Here is a 20,126-nt window from a genome sequence, read left to right as displayed (position 1 = left end):
TGCAAACCTCTGGAGGATCCTACACCTTGATGTTCGTGGGACTCCAGAGGCACGAGGAACTTCAAATATCTGTTTGATACTTTATGCTCCGAATCAGCCACATGATCCTGCTTAAGTCTTCGTGAAATATGTAAGGTTTTCATACCCCAACAAAGGCATTGAACTATTTCACGCTTTTCGGCAGCAGAGAGATCATCTTTCTTTACCATATTGCTTTGAAATAGTCATCTGCTTAACTATGTTGAACGCCCTTCATAAGTAGTTTTTCCATAATTGGGATCACGCGTCAAACTAATTGGTCACATGTGTCTGAGATTGATTTCAGTGATCCAAAGACATCCTTGGACACAATACCGTCCATTAGTTTAATTGAAAAAAAAAAAGTCATCTTTATAACACTTGCGTAATAATTTGGAACACGGTCTACTTTATAAAGAAGAGCCACTTTTGAAATAGGGAATACAATATGAAACAAGGAACACAATTGAACACTGGGTGGCAGTAGCGAGTTAGAAGCTTGTTTGTTTCATTCCTTCATAGAAGGTAAAGAACAGTCAAGGATCTCTGTGAGTGAAAATGACGAGACGAGACCTTCAAAATATTCCAATCCATCCATCAAACAGTTACACTATTACAATGTCATCACTTTAAAGTTGAACATAATTTCACCAAGTCAGTCAAGAAGGTTAGTTGATTATCTTTGGGAATCTCTTAGCAAAAAAAAAAAAACCCAAGAAAATCAAGACTTCTGTGAAGCGAACTTTTAAATTAACTCAAAAGTCTCATTTTTGTTCCTTAACTATCATACTTATTTTATCATCTTAAAGGATTCATACATATTAATGAAACATCAACAAACTACTGAAACACATTTACAAACTTGCAAAAATACTGAATGCAGATACTTAGTATATGTGTTTAAAGGGCAACTAATGTGTTAAATTGAGTGTCACTTAAATTGAACATCAGTATGTTTCTGTTTGTACAAAACTCTTTCTTTTTAATTGAAATATTAAATTACAAAATGTTCTTAAGCCCCGCCCACTGTGATTGGTCAAGCATAGAGGTTTGCACCTCCAAGGAAGTCTTTATTTGTAAAAACAAAGCTGGCAGTGATTACAGCTGATTGGAGGAGGAGTGAAGCCTATTTTTACATCATAATGGACTTCGCTCTCGTAACCTCTCGTTCGCCGAGAATTCAGACGGGGTAGAACTTTATAATGTAATAACTTTAAAGCATGGTCGTGATGATTTTCTTTTTAAATATACATTTGTATATTGCTGCCAGATGTGTGTTGTTATGCCTTTCCTACCATAAATAAAGGACTCCTTAAATTCAAACAACCAATCGTTCCATCCAATAATCCCTAATCTCAGTATGATGCCACCAACCTTTTTTTTTTATTTAATGGATTAGATCATTAATGTCAAATGTTGTCACTTTTAATTGCTTTATTTAATTTTCTTTTTAGCATCAATTTTTGGAATTATTAAATTCAATCATTTTTAATTGAAGAATTGAATGTGAAGAAAAAAATTGTAATAATTGAATTTTCAAAATAAATGTTTTGTTTTTTTTATTGTACTCATAGAGTTTTTTATTCCAATAATTTAACATTATTATTCACAATTCAATATTTTTTAATTAATAAACTTTTCAATTAAAAATTCCAAAGCCTTTTCAAGTAAGTAAGTAAGTAAGTCATTTTTATTTATATAGCGCTTTTCCAGACCAGGGTCACAAAGCGCTTAAACAATCAAAACAATATTCAATAAAGTATATACTTTAAAGGTCAAGATAAAACTGATAACACAACAGGAGTTCCAGAAAATCAAGGAAAAGCCCGAACAATTATACCAATATTCTATATTTAATCTTTAATTATTGAATTTAAAAGTCTACTAATTAAAAGAACTGAATTAAGAAACTTAAATTATTAGAATTAGAATATCAAATTCTGTGTGTAAAAAAAAAAAGAAGCAATTATTTAAAAAATAATAATTTCATGTAAACAAAAATACAACATTTCAAACAATTCAATAGACTTCCTTATGGCCCTACTTGAATATTTCACAGCTCTTTCTTTTTTTTTTTTATCCATGTGTTAGTAACTCACAAGGCATGAGATTTGTTATATAAATACAAATATTTTCTCTCTGTGATTCATTGTCAAAAATACAAGTGTGGGGTCAGAGGTCAGCCGTCACCGATACTCACTCACACAGTCATCCAGAGCAAACAGACCGGCCTCTGCATCAATCACCTGTGTGTGTCAGGCATATCACACAGGTGCGCTCGCAGCCTGAACTCTGCTCCACTGACATATGCAATATTCCCCCGATGTAAAGACATCCATTTTCTTTTCATCTTCCATCCAATGTTCTGGAACTAAATTAATTGTGGCAGTAATTGGACGACAAAAGGTACAACAAATGTCGGTTTTCATCTGCTTTGAATCCAGGCCGACACTGAGTAAACACAAACACACCTGGAGGTGGTAAAAGAGGAAACATTGGGATTATTGACATTAAATATCTCTCTCTTACACACACACACACACACACACACCTAAACACGTATGTTTTGAATAATACCCACTCAGAGGCGCTAAAGAGTCAATTCTTTTCGGACTTTTTCCAAATGTTATGCTTGTATTGGACAATAAAAAACGTATTGATTTTACAGTTCAGCTTAACTTCTCATCTTTTTAGGGCCCCTCGAGTAAGTCACTGAGGATGTCAATAGAAAAAAAAAAGTAACAAATATGTAGAAATTCATCGACACAAATCGACTAAAATCTGTCCTGATCAAGACATATTGATTAATCTCCTCGTAAAAGTCAAGACAACAAGTGACTTCTTCATCAGTGACAGGATAATGTAAAGCCTCAGGTTAACCAAAGCAACGTTAGCTTCAGTCTACAGTCTTATCTTCTTCAAATACTCATGACTCAGCAGTAAGGAATCAGTAACAACCAGTAACTAAGCAACACATTTGGGGGGAAGGATGAGAAAAAAATACACTAGACAAAATGCATTTAGGGTCCATGTCACTAAAATAAAATGTGTGCACATAAAAAGTATATACATTTACTGCCTTTTTTTATGTATAATTCTAATGATTAAAGAATTAAAGATAAAAATTATGAATGAATTATTGTTCAAATACATTCATTTTCAGATTAAAAGCAGTATTCCCTATATACAAGTGGAAGTTTATATTTTACCAGACTTGAAATGTCCCATCACAAACTCTCACAAACATCTCCTTTATTCTTCTTCTTCTGTGATGTCTCTTCACAATTCTGCTATAATTCATGATCATGGAAAGCTGTGCCCCCCCCCCCCCCTCTCCTCCTCCTCCTCCCATCACCTCCATGTTTTCATACATTCCATCTGTCAGAATTTATCATTTGGCAAACGAAAACTGTCGTGCCTTTTGTAAGTTTGTCAAGAAAGAACGCCAAATAAGCAGGAGCCCCCGAAGATAAGAGGCTTGTGTTGGGTATCTATGTGGGGGAGGCTGGACGTCCTGTCGCTATAATAGCGAGCCGACAACAAACCTTCTGAGCACTGACCAAAATGGACCGGAAAAAGGAAGGAATATTAGCGCTGCTGATTTTTATTCAAGGTATTTTTTAAGTCGCTTTATCCTTTTAATCAAAAGCAATGATGAACATTTAAGATTTAACCCTTTTAATACAAGTTTGGTTGGTTAATGCACTGATACTTTCGATGAAACACAGATAAAGGATGAACTTACTTGACATACATTAAATAATTTGAGGGCTGGAGGGTTTTTTTTTCATTTGTTTTTATATTCATTGTTATGTTATCAAAAAAATGGTGTTGTTCTTTTTTAAATATATTTGATTGATTGGCAACACAGCCACAAAGATGTGCTACAGTTGATCATAATATTTCACGTGATTATTGCTGATGAAAAAACAGAATTTACTTTAGAAAAATAAAGGATTCTACAAAAGATTTTCTGGGAGTAAAAATAATAATTTGAAGGCAATAATGTCTGTGACTCCTCAATGGGATCATATTCAAACACTTGTCAAATGCCATACATTTGACAAGTGACCTGAAATCCAAAGAGCTATACTCTCAATCTTGAGGTTGATTTATTTAATCATTGTCCAGGTTAATTCACGGATTCATGTTCATCATCATTTCTAAATGTATTGCACTTGTTTTAATGGCTCTGGGTTATTTGTACATTTGTACATTCATCTAAAAAAACAATTATTTCCTTTAGGATGATCTGTTATTTTAGGATAATTGCTATTTATTTTTAATTGAGTTTGTATATATAACAAGTGAAAAATAATATTGCAGATTTTATTATCTACATTCAAATATTCCTCCCGTCTGACTGTCTCTCTTCATAAATGTCCAACTGAACTGATATTAATGTGATGATTTTAACATTAATTAAAACAAATGTACAGTACTGATTTGCTCCCTCCCTCAGGGGTTTGTGTGTGTGGATCCGTCCTGGTGGTACCGTCCATCAATCCGGCTGTGGTCGGGGACACGGTCATTCTGTCTCTGTCTCCTCCGACCACCCTGAACAATGGACGCTGGTTGGTGGGAGAAGCGTTGATAGTCACCTGGGTCGGAGACCAACTCGCCGTGTTTCCGAGTCACACCGACAGAGCGACCGTCAACGTCACCACTGGAGCTTTGACTCTGTCGTCGGTCACCGCCGCCGACTCTGGAGTCTACAAGGTTCACGGGACCGAACCCGATCTCTCTGCAAACACGGTCCTGAGTGTTCTAGGTGAGAAGACGCTGATGTGATGAGATGATGAACCTCTTTCATCTTGAGACTCAACCCATCCCTGAAGAGGCTGATCCTAGAATGTGGCCGAACCATTTAATTCATTAATTGATAATCCCCTCAAAACATCGTTTTGACCCTCGCCGTACTGTCTTCACTCTCTTCACCGCACAAGAATATTTTTTTTTAATAACCTTCAATCATATTGAACTCACAACCCAAAACATTTGTCATTGTTTCTGTCTGTCTGTCTGTCTGTCTGTCTGTCTGTCTGTCTGTCTGTCTTTTTCTTTCTTTCTTTCTTTCTTTCTTTCTTTCTTTCTTTCTTTCTTTCTTTCTTTCTTTCTTTCTTTCTTTCTTTCTTTCTTTCTCTCTTTCTTTCTTTCCTTCCTTCCTTCCTTCCTTCCTTCCTTCCTTCCTTCCTTCCTTCTTTCTTTCTTTCTTTCTTTCTTTCTTTCTTTCTTTCTTTCTTTCTTTCTTTCTTTCTTTCTTTCTTTCTGTCTGTCTGTCTGTCTGTCTGTCTGTCTGTCTGTCTGTCTGTCTGTCTGTCTGTCTGTCTGCCTTTCTCTGTGTCCGTCTGTCTGTCTGTTTGTCTTTCTTTCTTTTTTTCTGTCTGTCTGTCTGTCTGTCTGTCCATCTATTTTATCCGCCAACCTTCCTTATTTCTGTTTGTCTTTGTTTCTGCCTGTTTGCTACATAACTTAAAAAAAACCCATTGGATTTCAATTAAACTTTAAAAAGAGGTTGAGAAGAGAACAGATTTATTTTTATCGGTGGTTCGCAAACCCAACTGGAGATGCACCAGCAACACTCCCATCCGCTCTACAGATGTTCTCTTTGCTATCACCGATTTTTAAAATACTGATAAAAAAGTAATCAAAATAAAGTTGTAAATTAACTTCTTGGTACATGTCTACACTGCCTTGATTTTCTTATTGTTTGTTATGTTTAGTAAGAGTTTTTTGGCCTCATTAACCTCACAGCACATTTGTTCATTTTTCTACTTCTTATTTAATGCTGGGTCTTTTTTTTTTGCTAAATAAATAATCTAAAGTTTCTACATTTAGGTGATAGTAGTTCAAGGAAATCCTAAATAAGGGAAGGCTAATTGGTTAATAATGTGTTCCCTTGTTTGAATTCACTAACATGATTGAGAATGAATGAAAGTATTCTTACACAACTTGTCTCTCGTGTCCACAGAACCAGTTGTAAACGTGACCCTGCAGGTGAATCACACTTTGCTGACAGAACTGAAATCTTCTGCTGTTGTCAAGTGTTCTGTCTCGTCCGGGTCGTCTCTCTCCTACGTCTGGATGAACGGCAGCTCCGAGGTCACGGCCGTTGGACGGATTCAACTCACCGACCGAAACTCCACTCTCACCATAGTAGATGTGACTCGCTACGACCGGGGCCCGTTTGTGTGTCTCGCGTCAAATCTCGTCAGTAACGGCTCCAGCGACGCACTGAACTTCACCGTTCTTTGTGAGTCAAACTATTGTAACAATAATCAACGTAACAAAGAAATAAATATGGTTTCTCTCCGTCTTCTCTAACAGACGGTCCTGACAACATGGCGCTCACCATAAATGGACACAATTCCACTTCCTTTTTGATCGGCTCCAATCTCTCTCTGCTCTGCTCGGCCCAGTGCAGTCCGCCCGCCCGGCTCCAGTGGGCATTCAAAGGAGAATTGATCAACAACGCTACAGGCCCTGACCTGCAACTCCTCAACCTCAACGATGGTCACATTGGACCGTACACCTGTTTGGCCTTCAACAATGAAACCAAGCTGAGCAGCAACTTGACGGCCAACGTCTGGATCAGCAGTGAGTTGATGCTGCATTCGGTAAAAGAATCTCTAAACTAAGCTACTTTTGTTTTTATCTATAGATGCAGCAGCTGGACCACATGCTCTAAACCTGGGTCTTCTCTTTATTCTGGTGGTACTTGGACTTGCAATGATGGGAATGGTGTAGTCTACCAATCAGAGCAGACTTTTATGAAGTTTAAAGTTAAGAGTCTGACACAAATAACCTGGATGCTAAAATCAACTTATCATTCAAAATATTAGAATTAATTTATTAAGGTCACAGATATTAAAATGAAAAGGCACATATTGTTTGTGATTACATTGCATTACACGCATAGACAGCCTTCTTTCTTCACTACAACATTTGTCAGTGTGGCAAAATGCATCGTCTGCAAGAAAAAAACAACAGTACAATTTCGTATTATTATGCAGAACAGTTAAACTCAACCATCAAAATGATTACAAAAGTTATATTTTTTTCAACAATCACTGCAGCCATTATAACGCAGTTATAGTTCACCCAAGGTTTTTCCAGAGTAATTCATTACAGCCATAAAGGTAAAATTTCCTTTTGACGGTAGCACCCGGTGCTCACTTTTCTTTGTCCAAAAAGACATACTTAATAACATCCAAATAACTCCATACTGCTTGTCTGTAACGCCCCATTTGTAATGAAGCCTCAAGATGTTCTTGAAAACATTAAACAAGGCTGTATTATTATATTTAGCTTGTTTGTAGGGGAAGTTCCTAGGTTACAAGCGTAAAATAATATGCATGCTAACAGGTATTGCCATGAGATACTGAAAGTTTGCTAAAAAATAAGCTTAAAATATACTCTTGTCTAATTTTTAAATTGATAGATAATTCAAATGAAACTTGAAATAAATAAGGTTATATTAATGCTTAATAAGGGTAATGTTCATCTACTAATTGGACCTTTATTTATTTTATTTTTTTTACATATATACATTATAGTTTAACAATACAAAAAAAATTCTCTCCTTTTTTTCCTCTTACAGATATTGACAACTCCATCAGCTCAAAGAGGGCTGCCAAAGATATTCATTATTAATTTTGAAGAATCACAAATAATGATTTATCTTCATATTTATCTTTGTATTAATTTGTTCCAGGTTGAGCCTAGCATTACTAAATTTACCAAATTTCAAAGAAACAAACTTAACAAAAATGTGGAAATATAGCATGTATAAAATATATCTATATAATAATATATAGTGTTACTGATAAATAAATGATCATATCTCCTGATTTAAGCACCATATATAACAGTGTTGGAAAATGTTTCAAAAGAGTCAACCAAATGTTGCAATAATTGTTTTTGTATGAAAGCCAGAACATGCTTGAGTGAGTTTGTGACAATTGTATTTAGAGGTTTGAACTGGGAAATTACATATTTGCACAGTAACCCTCATTATATGTATTTACACTTTGGTTTTTAATTTAAACACGGCCATAAAGTTTATCATTGACGGTGTGTGTTTACTTAGTCATCAGCTCCCAAATGTGCTTGAATGACTGTGAAACTTTTCACTCTAACAGATATTTTCTGAATGTTAACTTTGCTGAATCATCAGTTTTCTTGAAATAATAAAAATGGTTAACCTCTTTAAGATAGTTTCATCATCAATGATTGTATTCGTTTGAGCTCAAATAATTGTCACTGTAATCAATATTCAACTATTTTATAATTTTATTTTCTGTAATTATTATTATATGGAATATGAATGACTCATTCATTTTCTTTACTGCTTAATACCTTGTGGGTGTCACGGAATATTCACCTATAGAATATTCCAGATTCTATAGATGAGAGGCAGGGGACACCATGGACAGGACGCTTATCTGTCGCAAGACACACAAAGACATACAACCATTCACACACTAATACCCAAGTTCAAAATCTGTATGAGTTGGATTGTGGGAGGAAACCAGAGTGCCCGGAGTAAACCCACGCAACACTGGCAGAACTTAAAAACGACACAGAGAACATGCCAGCCTTGAATACATCTCAAAAATACTGCTTTTTTCCTTTGTGAAAAAAAAGAAATCAAATTCCAATCACTTCAGCCATGTGTTCACAATTACAAATGCGAAAAGTTGTCATGGATTCTCCCTCAGTCCAAAAGGTTCCGCTGTGAGGCAACTGGACTGTGTAGAATTTTGGTAAATCAGGAAGTGTTCACTATTCTGCATCTTTGGAAGAAAAACTATTACATGACGATAAATAACATTTTAGCATCATTAAAACACATTTCAGCAGATTGTTTGATTTGTGGGTTACTAACTACAATTCGATACATTTCTCTACGTTCTTATACATATCTGCAAATTGAAAAAAATCCATTAAAATAGTTTTGGAAATGTCAGTGTGTTCATCAATATCTACAAAACTCAGAATTAAGATGAAAATAAATATCCTTTTTCAAAGTTACTTTTAATAAACTTTTTGCAATTCATGTTGAAAGAGAAATTGTACAAATAACAATTTATCCAATATGTCCTTTTTTGAACATATATAAATAAACATTGTATCACTGTTTTGACATCATTGTTAACCTTTAACTAGTGTTCATATTATTTATTTTACAAGATAATAATACATATTGTTTATGCTCTAAAACGATTGGTGAAATATTACCTTTAGATGACGTATTGAAAGCACATTCTTTTGTTTAGGGATGTACTCATTATTCTCTGTGGGGCTGGTTACAGTAAACATGGTGAAAACAATTTCAAAGCGTTGTGGGAATCAAAGGTCAGTGAGGATTGGGTGAGGTTTTCAACTCAACAGTCATATTACAGATGAAACTTGGTGGTTAATCAATATGAGCAAATCATTGTGGTAAAAGTGTAATCTTGTTTGTACAAATATAAGATCAATTGATGTAGTTGAAGACCCTGATGTAGAAAAGACGATCAGCTATGACGAGTAAGTGTAGTTACTGGCTTCAAAAGTTGCCAAACGACGAAGGTTTACAGTAAATGAACACTCCTCGGTGCCAGGAGGGACCCGGCTCGTAACAAGGTGTGTCCGTGGTGACATGATGGTGGGAGGATTTGCATCAGTCAAGCACAGAGCTTGACCAACAAAGAACAAATATTAACTCTTGATAAGAAGGTTCTGATCAAACAATATTTCACATCAAGTCCAGCTTCAGGAAGATCCACATCCAGGGACAATGGAATCTCCAGCAGTGTTTATCTTCTTTCAAATAATCCTATCTCTCACCACAGGTAAGTGTTTTTCTCAATAGATTGTAATATATTTATTAAAAATGGTTTTAATTTTATATTATTTTATTTAGTTTTCTTTGTTTGAAAAAATACAGGCTTTCATTTAGGGGTATTTCTACCAACTTATCAAAGATTTATTTTAACCTATTTTCTACCGAAAAAGGTAAGAAATACATAAAATACCTTTTACAAGTCCGTACTAACATTTTAGAAGTAATTTTGAAGGATAACTTAGATCAATGTTTAATACATTAAATGTCAATTACATTTCTCCCATAATGTCCTACCTAAACTGTAAAGTGTCTTGAGATAACTTGTTATTGTTGTTACGATTTGATACTTAAAAACAAATTGAATTGAAATGAAATATAATAATATCATATACTAAGGGTTTTTGTTGTGTTTTTGTACTGTTATATTCACGTCGTCATATACTGTATGTTTAGATATTTTAAAACAAATATATAATATTATATATATATATATATATAGTGCCAGTTATTAGCAGGTGGTGAACAGACTTTAGCTACTAAACGGTTTTGGGATTCCACACCCACCAAGTCTGTGACGACACCATATGGCTGATGAGAAGCAATAACCATTAAACAAAATCCTTCTTAAATGTTCGTCACCAACGTATCGGTTAAACAAAGAAAAAAAAAACGCGGCCACTGAGCAGACTAGAGCAGTAAAATGTTAATGACCCACCTACCTCATGCTTCAAAATCCTGCCTGTGTCTGCTTGCATCCATTGATTCATGGTTGTTTGTGTAAAATGTGTTATTAAGTCTTATGGTTGTAGGTTAATTCAGCATATTTTAAGAGGAAAGTTCTCATAGAGGGATGCACCTTGACCTGTTAGAGGAAGTGACAACATTACACATGTTTAGAGGTTTATCTTTATTGAAATAATAAAATAAATAAATGGGTTTTTTTAGAATACAAACCCCAATTAAAGGGAGTTCGGGAATGTAACCAATAAATGAAGGAGGGATTGGCTGTATTAATTTGTAATTAATACTTTAAATAATCTTCTTTAAGTACGATGATGCATGTTGATGTGTTGACTTGTGTCTAGATGTTTTTGGTCAGCAGATCTATGCCTCTCGTAATCCAGTCCCAGTGGGCAGTGATGTCACGCTCTTCAGCACCTCAAACAACTCTGCAGGCGCGTGGCTGTTTGAGGGACGTGTAATTGTCGTAATCCTGCCAGGAATCCCGATCTTGGACCAAGACTGGAAGGATCGCATTGTGTTCAATGACACAACGTTGGCGCTGACATTACATTCAGTGCAGTTGACAGACTCTGGAGAGTACACACTGTCATTGGTTGATACTTTTAACGGCGCGTTAAAACTCTCTGTCCAAGGTAAAAAACTTCATCACTCTTCGTGTTTGCATATTCCACATATTTCCTGCTGTCAGCACCAAGATTTTATTTGCATGCCAATTGCAAAGGAAGTGAGCTTGTGACCCACCATCTGTCTTGATTATTTGAATTGATTTGAATGATGACTTGTAATATTACTGCATTTATATATTACATCTTACAGGCCACCATAGTCGCTTACCTACTTCAGTAGAATTCTGAAAAAAACTAAACTAAATTTTGTATCCTTTGGGATGGGATGTATTCGAATTTTAATGAGAGTCTTAACTCCCTTACCCACACCCTAACATTCTGGTAACCTCCATTTCCTTATTCATATATTTATTTATAATTCATTTAATGCAAATGTTTAAAATGTCAACAATATTGGATCTATTACAATTTTCACGTTACCTTTCCCTTTACTTCTTGTTGCCCTTTCCCCTTCACTGAGAGGTGAAAAATGAGTAATACTCATTTTCAAGTAATTCTGTCTTCATCAAAATTGGACATCTTTGACTTTTCATGTGGGTCTTCGGTTCCCCTTGTGCCCCATTTCCCTGGACCTGATCTGGCTGACCATTTCCAAAACATTGTAGAGAGGTCAAAAGTCTAAATGCTAAGATTTTCAAGCAACTTTAGGATCTAAGACATTAGGATCAGGCGGACTGACAAAGACAGACCTACTTTCATTTAAATACATTAAGATTGAGATTAAGATTACTTTACTAATCCCAAAGTGGGGAGAGGACATGATCACAGCAGCTCCATTTACATGTATATACAGTATATTTTAAATGTAAGATGCAAAGGCCATAATTGAGTTTAAAATATTTTCTGGTCTGTTTACCATGCTTGCATTGGCTTAAAGGGTGCTAGCATATTTTTGGGACGATTCTGACACATTCTGAAATTTTTTGCTACATAACTCTATCTTAATTTAACCCTTCAAAGTTAGCCTATTTAGTCTATTGTAGCATAATAAGTAGTACAATTAGTACACATTTGTTTTCTTCCTTTTTGGCCTTCGTGAGCCAAAACTGAGCAGTTGATGGCATTTTGAGCCCAAAAGAATTCTGTAGAACTCCTGTGGCACCTGTGAGAGGGTAAGCTGACTCAAGTGCCCTTTTTAGATAAAGATACATGGTTTAAAAACAACATCATCAGAATCAAAGCTTGTGTTGTAACCACAACAACAATGGGATTTTTTTTGTCCGTACAGAATAAAAGAAAAATAATTTGATAACGCAAAATAAGCAATAGCAAAACAGAATCAAGGCAGCCATGTCTATATTGCCCAACAATTACAGCCACTTATTACTGATTTTCAAATCAGCTACACATCTCTTGAAACTGTTACTCTGTCTCTTTTCAGTTCCAGTAACAAATACAACCCTGGTGGCTGATGAGACTGAACTGGTGGAGTTCAATGACACGGCTGTTCTGCGTTGTTCTGTGTCCAATGGCACATCTCTGGAGTACGAGTGGTTACACAACAGCTCCGTCATCGGGGCAGGGGGAAGAGTCCAGATCAGTGATGGGGGCTCCACCCTCATGATTGTCAATGTGACCCGTAGTGACATTGGTCCATATGAGTGTAAAGTGTCCAACAATATCAGCCAAGGCATGAGTTCGGCTGTTCGACTGAGCGTCAGCTGTGAGTCAAGATAATGAAGTTTAGCGTTAACTTAAGTGTCCCTTAAATTGATGTAGAGGTCCAAGATCAATATAAGAGACACTTAAATCAACACATAAGATGCCCTTTAAAATCCAAGGTCTGAGCTACTGTCAAAACATGAAATATACCTGGTTTGCTTCATCAGATGGACCAAGTAGCGCTTCAATGTACATCATGCCTGAAGAGCACACGTACAGAACCGGGTCAAACATCACGCTGGCTTGCTTTGCCTCCTCCTACCCTACAGCAACTGTCCAGTGGATGGTGAACGAGATGAACCTCAACCATCCCAATGAAGAACTTCAACTACTGAAGGTCAAGGAAGAAAACTCTGGGAATTACAAATGTGTCTTTCACAACACTGTCACGTCGAGGTTCAGCAGCGCAAGTGCGATGATACGGATTTTAGGTACGTATAAATTTATATTCTCAAAACGATCATAGATTGTTGGCCGTTATTTTGTAAATTCTTCTCTCTGAAACAATTTAGAAACTATATTGCTGTACTGTAACCATCTAATAATTTTAACCAAAACTATTCTCAAAAAAGGGGCTAGTATTTTACAATTTAAAAATCTTTTTAAGATCACCCATCCCTCCTCTTACATCCTCTGTCCCTTCAGGTCCGGTCGCAGCAGTGATGGTGAATGATTCTGGCGACTTGGCAATAGAAAACAAGTCCTTTTCTCTGACTTGCGAAGTGCAAGGCTCCTTTGCCCAGGTTGACTGGTGGAGAAATGGTTCTCCGGTTTATGCTGACAACACAACGTATATGAGCGACAAAACCCTGACCCTGAACCCAGTCCAGGTCACAGATGTTGGAGATTATCGGTGTCGGGCCTCTAGTGCTGTCAGCAACATGACCAGCGCCCCCTACAAACTTGTGGTGAACTGTAAGTATATATACAGTATATCACACCCTGAAGTGGACATTGATTGGTCTGGTGAACGGTATAATGCAGGGATGTATAAAGTGTTTCACAAAGAGCTGCTGTGGGAGCAGGTTTTGGTTCAAACCGATCAGGAGGACTTTTTATTTTTTACCAATCAGGTGTTTAGGAGAGTAATTAGTGGACTGTCAGCTGAAACTCAATTGGTTTAACCGTACATGCTGGATCGGTTGGAACAAAAACCTGCACCACTTTAGAGACCGGTTTGGCCAACCCTTACTGATATGCTTCATTGCAGCGTTGGCTTCTTTTTTACTCTTTAACAAAACAGCCTTTCACCACAAAACCTGTATAGCAGACATGTCCACAGTCCGGGCTACGGGTCATTCGTGGCCCTTGTGTTATTATAGCCATGTATTATTTCTGGCTCTATCCATATCTGTATCTTTATCTATATCTGGGAACCAAAATACAGATTTGGAACTTGCTGTAAATCAGATTATGGCGACTCTAATTTGTCATAAAATTTTGCTCCCATTTAGTCTTCATCCAAATAGACAAAAATCAATCGTTTGTTAAGTGTTTTATATTTAAAGACTGACCTGTCCAGAGTGCCCCTCACCTCTGGCCCCAGCTAACTATGAAACGATATGCTCAAAGCATTTGAAATCCAGATTTCATTGGGATAAGTTATTAGCTATGTTATAAAAACGTTAAAGAAAGATGGCTATTAAGGTGCTTAATCTGATCAACTTACTCTGTTGATGTTGCAGATGGACCAGACACCCCCGTTATTGATGGACCTTCATTTGCCGAAACAGGACAGAATGCTGTCTTCGAGTGCTCTGCTCTATCGGTTCCTCCCAGTAAGTTTAGCTGGTGCTTTAATGGGACTCGCATAGCCAGTTCCCCACAGCTAACAACTGAAAGTCTGTTTGTGAACATGAGTGGGGAATACACCTGCATGGCTTCTAATGAGGTGACAGGATTGAACAGCACAACCTCCAAGAAGTTGACAGTCATTGGTGAGTAATTGAAATAGTCGCAAACAAATAGTGTTTTATTCCCTGGTTTGATTGTGCCTCTACAGAAAGAATTAGGTCTGTGACGCTTACGAACCAAACCGTTCCAATCAACGGGAAAAACTTCAGCCTGACGTGCGATGTTGTTGGACCGTATGACGCAATTTATTGGATGAAGGACAACGTTAGCCTGGGAATGAACAGCTCTGACCCGCAGGTGTCTGATGACACTAACAACACACTTCTCTTTAGAACACTAACACTTTGGCATGATGGGAAATACCAGTGCGTGGCTACCAACAAGGTGCGGCACCATCAAAGCCCTTCATACCACCTACTGGTAAACTGTGAGTGTCTTCATTTTGTTTGTTTCAAAACACTGTTTCAAAAACAATACAACAAACTTATTGTAACATATGCTTTTGCTCTATTTTATTCTTTACCAGATACTTTATAACAATTAGTCCGACGTTAAGCTATTCATTTATATCAATGGATACATGAAAAACTTTTTTTCCACTTCTTTTAGAATTTTGCAAGATTTTATTGACATGGAGGAACAACAATTTGTGTAAAATATCATGAGTTTTTAAAACAAAATAGAGACATAATAAAAATCACCTTGGAAAATATCAAGACATTTTTCTCTCAATATATTAAATCAAGCAGAAACAGATTGGTCACGTCATTACAGGGTTCCTGGAAAATCAAGAGTCTCTGTGAGCAAGAAATGCTACTTTAACATATTTCCTACTGCATATAATGGTAATTAAGCAGGAATTAATATGACTGTCAATATATTTTTTTTTTACAGACGGCCCACTCAACATGAGCGTCACTGGTCCAGATTCAGCGAAAGAAGGCAGCACTGTGTCCATGACTTGTTCTGCAGAATCCCGACCCGATTCTGACTTTTCCTGGTTCCTGGACAACAAACCAACGATCCCAGGAAACGAGCCGACCTTTACTTTCACAGCAAGCAAACTTACGGAAGGGAACTACAGCTGTCAGGCAAGAAACCATGTGACCAACATGAGTATGATGCGGAGCAAAACATTCACCTTGTCTGGTGAGTCTAAATCATCCCTGGAAATGTTAGAAGAAGGTGGAATATTAGCGGGATTAAGATGTCTACATTCATAATTGTATTGATTTATTTTCTTCCAGGTGTCGCTTCTGTTTCCCACTTCACAACCCACAAACTTGTGATGCTATTGGGCCTGATGTCTTCATACTTCACCTTGTTGCTCTCATAGAATGGTTGATAAAGGGGATCTTTATTTTATTCATCTTTCATCATAGTTCTGCCAAAACATAACTTCAATAAATCCCCTGGATTCAGATTGATATGGGAAACATTTCTGATTTTTAAGTCTTCATAAACATCAGCCAACTTCCTTCTAGAAGCACAACTATGCCTTTTTATTCTTTAAAAGATATAACATTTAGGAAATGTTTTATTGTTGGGTGAAGGAGCTTTTATTTAACCACAGACGACGGTGATCAGAAAATATTTGATCAACTATCTACTTCATCTTATTACTTTTTTTTACCTTAGATTTGTTGAAGAGGTGAAATTATCAAATGCTTTTCTGTCTGAATGATTTGAGAACCATGCAATGTTTAATCATTAGATAAAGTAATGTTTCTTACTGGAAATATTTAAATGGAATGAATCATTTTTTATGTATTTAATTTCTGTCATATAGAAAAAAAAATCTTGAAATAAAAGTCGATATGATTGTCAACATTTCTCTCTCCAGTGTTTTATGTTTAACATAAGTTTTATTTTTTTAATTTTAGATTGAATAAAATCCTGTGACTGTTTTTTGTCAAATCTTTCATTTTTTCCAACGTATATCAAGACTCAAGACACACGTTTTATAGTATTTTTAGGTAATAAAAATGTGAATTACGATATTGACAACATTCATAGGAAAGAAGGCACATAAACACAATGCAATTATTCTTAGTACAGTTAAATTTTCTAGTATAATGTTTCTTACATATTTAAGAAGTACTAACAAAACAGCTACTTTACATTTACTTAAAACATTTGGGGTTCAAAGAATGTCATTTGTCTCATCACAACACCTTAAATATAGAAGGTTGTTGGGGTTTCTAACAATTTCCTTTTAGCTTTGGCTTGTAAACCTCCTATCAACACACAGTGGTACCCAGCTGAAGATTACACTCTAAAATGAAAACCGAGGAGTCAATGAGAAAAACAAAACAATCCTGTGGTTTCTAGGATCAATCAAGTTTATCTATCAATCTAATGTTGTATAACAGTGGTCCCCAACCTTTTCCAACTCTGGGCCCACTTTTAAGTCTCAAAAACCTTTGAGGCCCACCTCAGACCCCTTAAATACGAAGGCATTATAATGTGTACTCAGAGCACTCTTTTTAATCGAAGATTGAACATAAAGGACTGTAATCAATAAAGGAGAAACATATTGGAAGCTCCACAGTCACTAACACAGCATCTGTAACATGTTGTTACAACTTCAGTATTAGACTAATAATATAATAATATAATTAAAAAAATATAATTAAAAGAATATTAGACAATATTTAATATCCTTTTAAACTTAACGACTTTTAACATTTAAAACATTGTGTATTTTTATTTTGATATAACATCCACCCTCCCACAAAAAAATGATACCATTTTGGAAAAGATTTTTTGTGGCTCACTTGCAATACTTTCGCACAGGTTGGGAATAACTGTAGTATGTGATACATCATTTACAGTTAAAAAGTTGACACACACAAGTTCAGACTTCCAATCAATTTGTTGCATCAACATTTATTTCAATTATCAGACACCTTAAAGAACATTTTAGCTAGAACAAGTAATACATTTTGACCCTTCAAGGAAAATAATAAAGCTTTCGTAGTAAACTATGAGCCCAACAAGAAGCAGCATTGAAGAAGAATCAATTGAAAAAGTGGACACACAACATCAATATTTTCACACTTGAAGAGGTGGAAAGATTATAGTTTGCAATCACTTCAAATTTTGGTCATTGAAAAAGACTTTAGAAGAAAGCTATGTTGCAAAACACATTGGGGTTACAGCGGTTTTCTTAGCATAGTATTTTTTTTTTATTATTACAGATTCATCCATTTGGAAACTAAACATCTTATGCATCTGTAACAGACTTATGTGACTGATGAACTTGCTGTCGATGAAAGAAGGAAAAATGTTGGGACACATTTTTAATGATATCTATGAAGCCTTAAGTGTGATCCTTCGCTTTGGAATGCTCAAGTTTGGAACAGATCAAATTTTCTCTGAAGAACAGAACATAAACCAACACAAAACAAGATCAACAAGTTTATGACGGCGATTATGAATCCATGAAGTGAGGAGAGGAGGTAAACATCACAAAGGATTTAGCCCTTAAATAAGATTTTTATCAATTCAAGACGATAACATCAGAGCTTCGTTCTCTAAAAGAAGGACCTGTGCAGTGTTACAATTTAACCCTTCAGTTCTCGGCAGGCTTCTCCAACAAGGACTTCAGGTGAGCATGCAAAGGCTCACACACCGCCTGGTAGGCCTGAGGTGTCAGGTGCAAGTAATCATACATGTCTTGGTGGGAAATGCTTCCGTTGGAGTGGACGAAGCCGGGATCGACGTTGAGGAAAGAGGCGTGAGGAAGAGAGGAGACGGCCTGCTGGACCAGTTGGTTGACATTAGCGTTTCTCTCTCGGAGGGGGTTTGGTAATTTACCTCTGGGTAGCACTCCCTGAAAACATGTTAAACGATCCATATCATGCCAGTAAGTTGGGACGAATGAAGTGATAACTCACCAGAACAAGAGTGTGGGCGTGAGGCAATTTGTTCTTGATTACTTGAACAATTTCCATGATTCCTCCACAGATCTGCTCAGCACTGTGCCCGTGATTGTTTGTCCCGACCCACAGCACCACAACCTTGAGAGAGAGAGAGAGAGAGAGAGAGAATGACCGAAAGATATATGGGGGGAAAAAAAACTTGACAACGCACTCAAGCCAAGAATATTTTTTTTTATAACAATTAGCAGACTATTAGTTCAGACCTTAGGGCTGATGTTATCGAGTTCTCCGTTGCTCAGTCTCCATAGCACATGGTGTGTTGCATCACCTCCCACCCCAAAGTTCAGGGCATGAAGGGGGGAGAACAACTCGCGCCAGATCTGCGAACAAAAATGTAATCATCGTTTTCAGATAAAGCACTAGATTAAAAAAAACAAAAAAAAAACACAAAATGTTTCATACCGAAAACTGGTGCATGAGTTGGATAAGAGAGTCACCGACAAACAGAACTTCAGGTTCTTTGTCTTTGCTGTCACTCACGAAGCGGTTGTGCTAAATTCGGAGACAGAAAGAAGAAAAAGACAGCGAGTATTTTACAGTTTAACTTGCCCAACAGAACAACAACAATACTTTAGATTGTATTGAGAATTGTCCCACGAGGGGTTCGCTACATAAAAGCACTTTTGTTCTGAAAGCCACAAGATCCAAGATATTAACAAGTCATACAGAAAAGTATATAAATACATTCATCAAAACATTTCACGCGGGATTACATCCATGTCAATTAGATATCAGATAAGATAACAATTCATAGAAAATACTGCATCTAAATAATCGTACATCCAGTTACATCCAGATTGTGTAGTGTCATTGGAGTTGGCAGTAAGTCAAATGTCTTCATTTCTTTATGTATGACAATTAAAAGATCCCTTTTAGTGTAGTTAGAGACTAGTTAAAGTTTGATCCATGATATATTGTCCCTACTTTTACAAACCGAATCCATTTTTTTCTGAAGACTCACCAAAGACATCCATCGTCCGTCACCCTGAGTGTCCACACAAGCTGTGGGTGTGGCGGCCGGGTTTGGCTCCCCTGCGCTCATGACTTGGCTTTATTCGGGTTGTGAGGTGGTCAGCAAAGGTTTCTGGTTGTTTCTGCGGACACAAGGCTCAACATTAGACCAAACCATTGCTAACCTAAACTGTGTTGTCTTAGCATGAGCAGCTAGTCGACAACTTTAACCTGACGCTTGAACTACGTAAACAGAAACCGGGTGTATACAAATATAGAATTGACATTTTTAGATCTATTCAGACACACATAGTGGATGCATGTTGATTTAACGAATTTGTTTTAAATGTTATTGAATGAAGTTTACCATGAAAATCAAAAAATATCTCCCAATCTGGCACCAGGAAGTGGGATTTCACTAGCCGTGTGTACCATTCCTCTTAAGGGGGTTTGGGTCATTTCACGTCAATTATTTTCCCTTAACGATGGAATGAAACC

At 36.5% G+C, this 20,126-nt stretch overlaps 3 protein-coding genes across 3 annotated transcripts; 2 read left to right on the top strand and 1 right to left on the bottom strand.

Annotated features, from left to right (window-relative positions):
* The first annotated feature begins 3,582 nt into the window (after positions 1-3,582).
* Positions 3,583-6,706, top strand: LOC148067660 (cell adhesion molecule CEACAM2-like). The gene is made up of 5 exons (XM_087806303.1): positions 3,583-3,631; positions 4,481-4,789; positions 5,990-6,271; positions 6,346-6,635; positions 6,680-6,706. Exons 1-5 carry the CDS (start codon positions 3,583-3,585, stop codon positions 6,704-6,706), a joined length of 957 nt encoding a protein of 318 aa, XP_087662429.1.
* A 2,970-nt stretch (positions 6,707-9,676) lies between these two features.
* Positions 9,677-16,563, top strand: ceacam1 (CEA cell adhesion molecule 1). The gene is made up of 9 exons (XM_087806296.1): positions 9,677-9,854; positions 10,933-11,223; positions 12,599-12,880; positions 13,047-13,310; positions 13,525-13,794; positions 14,565-14,816; positions 14,882-15,160; positions 15,628-15,882; positions 15,981-16,563. Exons 1-9 carry the CDS (start codon positions 9,800-9,802, stop codon positions 16,067-16,069), a joined length of 2,037 nt encoding a protein of 678 aa, XP_087662422.1. The 5' UTR covers positions 9,677-9,799; the 3' UTR covers positions 16,070-16,563.
* A 1,039-nt stretch (positions 16,564-17,602) lies between these two features.
* pafah1b3 (platelet-activating factor acetylhydrolase, isoform Ib, gamma subunit) lies at positions 17,603-20,084 on the bottom strand. The gene is made up of 6 exons (XM_087806435.1): positions 19,996-20,084; positions 19,639-19,771; positions 19,080-19,169; positions 18,881-18,997; positions 18,633-18,755; positions 17,603-18,568 (listed from the first exon to the last, which is right to left on the bottom strand). The coding sequence occupies exons 2-6, from the start codon at positions 19,717-19,719 to the stop codon at positions 18,308-18,310; spliced, it is 672 nt and encodes a 223-aa protein (XP_087662561.1). The 5' UTR covers positions 19,720-19,771; positions 19,996-20,084; the 3' UTR covers positions 17,603-18,307.
* Between the last annotated feature and the right edge of the window lie 42 nt (positions 20,085-20,126).

Source organism: Callionymus lyra, chromosome 13 (assembly GCF_982586985.1).
Source record: "Callionymus lyra chromosome 13, fCalLyr1.hap1.1, whole genome shotgun sequence".
NCBI classification, from domain to species: Eukaryota; Metazoa; Chordata; class Actinopteri; order Syngnathiformes; family Callionymidae; genus Callionymus; species Callionymus lyra.
This window is presented reverse-complemented; position numbering and strand designations above follow the sequence as displayed.

Coding starts and splice junctions, on each gene's coding strand:
- LOC148067660 (XM_087806303.1), top strand. CDS start 3,583: ATGGACCGGAAAAAGGAAGGAATATTAGCGCTGCTGATTTTTATTCAA. Junction 3,632..4,480: donor GCTGCTGATTTTTATTCAAG/GTATTTTTTAAG, acceptor TCCCTCCCTCAG/GGGTTTGTGTGTGTGGATCC. Junction 6,636..6,679: donor GTGAGTTGATGCTGCATTCG/GTAAAAGAATCT, acceptor TTTTATCTATAG/ATGCAGCAGCTGGACCACAT.
- ceacam1 (XM_087806296.1), top strand. CDS start 9,800: ATGGAATCTCCAGCAGTGTTTATCTTCTTTCAAATAATCCTATCTCTC. Junction 13,795..14,564: donor CTACAAACTTGTGGTGAACT/GTAAGTATATAT, acceptor TTGATGTTGCAG/ATGGACCAGACACCCCCGTT. Junction 15,883..15,980: donor CAAAACATTCACCTTGTCTG/GTGAGTCTAAAT, acceptor ATTTTCTTCCAG/GTGTCGCTTCTGTTTCCCAC.
- pafah1b3 (XM_087806435.1), bottom strand. CDS start 19,719: ATGAGCGCAGGGGAGCCAAACCCGGCCGCCACACCCACAGCTTGTGTG. Junction 18,756..18,880: donor TCGATAACATCAGCCCTAAG/GTCTGAACTAAT, acceptor CTCTCTCTCAAG/GTTGTGGTGCTGTGGGTCGG. Junction 18,569..18,632: donor ACGCCCACACTCTTGTTCTG/GTGAGTTATCAC, acceptor ACATGTTTTCAG/GGAGTGCTACCCAGAGGTAA.